This window comes from Panicum hallii, chromosome 9, assembly GCF_002211085.1.
Source record: "Panicum hallii strain FIL2 chromosome 9, PHallii_v3.1, whole genome shotgun sequence".
Lineage (NCBI taxonomy): Eukaryota > Viridiplantae > Streptophyta > Magnoliopsida > Poales > Poaceae > Panicum > Panicum hallii.
Window position 1 is genome coordinate 48430054 of NC_038050.1, and position 5033 is coordinate 48435086.

A 5033-nucleotide genomic window follows, 5' to 3' on the forward strand; every position below is an offset into this window, starting at 1 on the left:
TAACTCTGGAAATAATGCCACATTAAGAGCGTCCAAATATGACCTAAGAGAACTCTCTAGCAAAAGTAAAATCATCGACCCTGAAGGACGATGAACTAAATCAAAGGTTCCATGGTAACAATTATTCACTCGCTCACCGATGCTTATTAGGAAACAACCCCATGCCCCAAAATGGCATCTAGATCATCAAGATCGATGACTAGGAAGGAGGTTGGAATAACTGTTTCCGCTAGTTCCAACTTCACAAGATTCACTACCTCTTTGGTCACTAATATTTTACTGGGGGCATCAATATAATAAAGCTGTTTGTTGACATCGGTTACGGCAGCTTTCTTATACCGCAAGTTCACGGTGTTAGCTGTAGCTTTTTCCCTAGTTTTTTAAGTTCTATATTTAATCCTCATAGATCAAGACTATAGGTTGTTTCTAGAAGATAGTGATCTGACTTCCTGAATATGATCCTAGAAAAGTCTTTGGTATACAGAGGAATGGACGCCCTGGCGAAAGCCTATTTGCAAAAGATTGAAAACGGTGAACAGGCTGCCGTTCAGGTGTCAGCCTCATGGTGCATGCAGTTTTTTATATTGGTCACGTTGCCCCGGCCGGCGGCTATCAACATGCATTGGGTCGCTAACATAGACCAAGCAAACGTCAATATGGTTTAAGGACTAATAATTAACGGTAATGATAGGATGATTATGACGTCTGACGTGCGCAAAAAAAATCGGACATTCCGACCCATGTTGCAAGAGACAAGCACTGATATTGCAATAATTGTTTCTTTATATTGCGCAGTGGATGTTGCATGAAACATGATGTTAATATTGCGGTGGGAATTTTCCATCCTTGAATAGGATACCAGTGTCATTTGTATAAATATTTTTGTTTATGTTGTAAGCGTTGATTTCTGATATTGCAACTATTATTTATCAATATTGTGATGGACCGTCCGATGAAAAAATTCTGACCGGACGTCCGGGCACTAGCAGTGCTGAATAATTAAATCTAATGAACTGCAGTGAAAAATAATTACAGCTGGCAGTTCCAAAAAATGCTAAAATAAAGAGAAAAGATAGATGTCACATGGATTCCTTATGTATGTTGAAACTTCTTAATTACCATGCAAGATTTGTCTACCTTTTGCTAATGTAAGTTGTGTTCTTGAACAAAAATTGGAAATCTTAGCGGAGTAAGTTGCATTGTGGTTTGTAAAATTAAGTTGCATCTCAGTAAACCATTATTTCGGATCTTACACATCACAAATTTGGCCACATACAATAAAGATGCGCATGCATATATGCATCATATATAAGACTGTTGGTGAGCGCACACGAGTAGTGGCCACGTACCAAGTGCCAAGTAGATATACTTGCTTATTTAGCAGGAATAATACTACGTGCATCCATGTATAGAGACACTGGAACGAACGAGTTCAGGTGCGGCGCACCCTACTTGGCCGCCGCGTCAAGTGCGAGGAACGGCCTCTCGCCGTTGAAGTTGCCGGGTGGGTCGTAGCTGCAGATGATGAACACGCCGCGGTTGGCGGCGCAGACGACGCGCGCGCAGCCGATGCGGGTGGACTTGCGCCACACCACCTGCGTGTAGTGTCCGCACACCTTGCCGGGGTCGCAGGTGTTGGTGTCGAGGTGGTAGTTCTTCTTCTCGTCCACCCACGACCTGAGCGCGTCGGCGGCGCTCCACGCCCGTCCCGCGGAGCCCCAGAAGAGGTTCTCCCCGAACGGCCCGCCGGAGTGCACGAGCTGGCAGTCCCCGGCGCGCCTGGCGGCGTAGTCCTGCGCGTACCTGGCCACCCTGGCGTCCCAAGTCACCGGGCCGACGCGGTCGGCGGCGCGCGCCCGGTTGTGCAGGTTGACGAAGTCCTGCGGCGTGTTCTGGGCTGAGGCGGTGGTTGCAATGGCCAGTGCCATGGACACCACGGCAAAGGCGGCTACTAGACTCTTGGAAAACTCCATGGATGATCTTCTGGATGTTTGGTTGTCTGATGGGGTGAGAGAAAGCTGGGTGTTTATAGGCAGTGAATGTTGAAGAGTCTATAGTTAGGTAGCGCTAGTCAATGATATGATGATCGATGGATGATGGAAAAATTATTCAGTTCCTTCCGTTCGCACGCTCCTGTCATATTCTTATCTATAAGCTTATGTGTCAGCCGGTGCCGATTCCATACAAGTTCCCAAAATATCTATGGTTCATTACTTAGGGTAGGTGAGTGGATGTGCAGTTGTATTGTGCCACCACTCTCGACTGCGTCGACCTAGATCATTGGATGGAGATCGAAGTCAATCGCGGTGGAATACAACCATTTTCCCTCATCCGTATATGGATCACTTGTAGTGTTCAACACTACTAAAGCACACATGAATTTCCGTTTAACATAAGCACATCACACTTAAACAGCCATAAGATAGTTATTACCATGTCTTCAACTTGTACGATGTCATGTTTATATATGCAATTCGAATTTGGCAAGAGTCGAACCAGTTATTACTCATCAACAGAAAACTATATATGCACATTTTTGCTATCAAATTAGTGACCTATATACTGCGAAACATATAAAAAAACATTTTGGAATATGAACTTTCCAGTCGTGCATGCTATCTTCAAAGGATTAGGGATAATATATGTTTTGAAGACACTAGGTGCCATGTAGTAGTTGATTTATAAACATACTTTTATTCAGGTTCTTATGGACAACTGTCGCAAGTTGAAGTTTCCTTTCGCATCCGTACTGTTATTAAATACTTATAAGCTATTATATCGCAGACAGTTTGATCTTTGTCTACTTGCTAGTTATGGCACATGACATGTCTCAGTGTACACGGCATAGTGTATTCCTTTCGAATAATCCTATCTTGTCCTCTCACCATCGAGGGGCTGCTAAGGCATAGATATAAAAAGAGGAGGTTGATACAAAAAAGTGAGGCTGCTTGGAATGTGTCACCACCACTATTCTTAGTCTGCTTGAAGATAGTTCCAAGCTTAGCTAAACTCAACACCAAACAATCAAAGTTGGGATAACAAAGTGGTGGGTCTAGGTACGGACAGCTACGCATTGGACTTGTGGATAAAATCCCTTACCTCTCTATGTATTCATCCAGCTTCAATCTTTTAAATTACTAGTTTATTCATACTTTCTAAACAGCATGGGCTAGTTTTTATCTTTATCTTTACCTACTTCTAAAACGTGGATCATTTTCTACAGTAATTTGACTTTTGGTCCATCATTAGACACCGATATGTAAATCTACGTCACAGTCACTACTACAGAAAAGGTTTTTAGGTGCGCAAAACAATATTTGTAGGGGCGGGTGCGGTACCCGCTCCTATTTCTCGCAGCTAAAAATAGTTGTTTGCAGGAAAGGCCCTAAAAACCGATTTCTAAGCGCGGGTCATGCCCTAACCCGCCCTGGAAATCTGACCCCCTGGAAATCAATTTTTAGGGGCAGCATTTCTAGGGGCGGGTCATGGGGTGACCCGCCCCCTGAAAATTGATTTCCAGGGGGTAGGTTAGGGCATGACCCACCCTTGGAAATCGGTTTCCCGCTTGAATTTCACTGATTTGAATTTAAATTTTTGAAATCTATTTTCCGCTACCTTTTAAAATTTTATTTCCCGCTAATATTGACCTATCAAGCTAGTACGCGATCGAATATCATAGTGATCGACATGGAATGTGTTTCATAAATATAAAGAATTGCACATACAAATTTAAAAGGTAAAGTAATAAAACATATATATAATTGCAATGCATCATTATAGTACATCATTAAAACTACTGCTTGAATACATGTTTTTCTTCTATTTTCCAATGCTACTTGAGGCGGCACGGTGCTGCTGGTTCGTCCAGTCATGAAGACTAATGTATTTAGGATCCGTTGCTAATTCGAGGTGCTTTTGAAAAGATGTGCCTTCTGGGTGGATCACTTCATGCATAATGAAACGACATAAATCAGCTACTACTTCTAGGAGTTGTTTCTCATGGAGTGCCCCCATGTTCCTTGTTGGATGAATCTGTAATTAATTACACGGAAAGATTAAGCAAATGTTAGATAGATGCAAAAATAATATAGATATACATCTATCCCTAATAAAAAGTAATCCCTTACACATTCAGGATCTGTTGTGTATCTTTCTTGCACCCTCGTATGCTTGCACATGTAATAGCCGTAGTACACGGAATTTGCAGGTTGCTTGTGGCATGGGAAGTTTGTGCGTAGAGTCATTGCTAACCCCTTTGCAGTAACTACCAATAGCTCTGCTTTGGTGTGGCGGAACAACTGGCTAAGGAAATCACCGCCATCAAGTTCGCCATCACTTACCATCATCACTACCACCATCGATGGGCCCCTCGCTGACACCATCACCATCATCATAGCCGACATCCACACAAAATTCATCAGAAGTATCAAACAATCTATCAAACTCGACGTCTTCTATCATTTAATCGAGAGTATTCTCCGTTGGAGGGGGTGCTTTCTCGCCATGATACGTCCAGATATTGTAATTCTCAATAAAATCACCCACCAACACATGCGATCTGATTGTAGTTATTTCGCGGAATACTCTCATATTCTTGCATGTTTTGCACGGGCAAGGTATCCTTTGTGTCTTCTCATTTCTTGCGTGATTTTCCGCAGCTTGAATGAATTTATTAAGTTCTCCACGGAAATAGGCATCGGTCTTGCGTGCTTTGTACATTCATATCCTATCCATCTTTGAACATCAACAAATAATTTAAATTAAGCTCTTCAATAATTTTTAAAATATATACCTAGCTTTATATACGTGTAGATATGCATATGTGTAAAGAAAAAACTCAAATCTTCTTCTATCTCCTCCATGGATCTAGAAAATTGGTTACTTAGAAATGAGGCTAAAATATAAAGATTGGGTCCAAATGATTACATAAATTTGTTGTCCTACTAAAATAACGTAACTTCATCCAAAAGTTTGAGCCTAATACAGCCCTAAATGACCATAAATATATACTTTTATATATACGTAGATATTTA

At 41.8% G+C, this 5033-nt stretch overlaps 1 protein-coding gene across 1 annotated transcript; it reads right to left on the minus strand.

Moving 5' to 3' along the window:
• Positions 1–1205: 1205 nt before the first annotated feature.
• Positions 1206–2028, minus strand: LOC112875430 (pathogenesis-related protein PRB1-2-like). Its single transcript, XM_025939282.1, has one exon. The coding sequence runs from the start codon at positions 1971–1973 to the stop codon at positions 1449–1451; it is 525 nt and encodes a 174-aa protein (XP_025795067.1). The 5' UTR covers positions 1974–2028; the 3' UTR covers positions 1206–1448.
• Positions 2029–5033: the final 3005 nt, after the last annotated feature.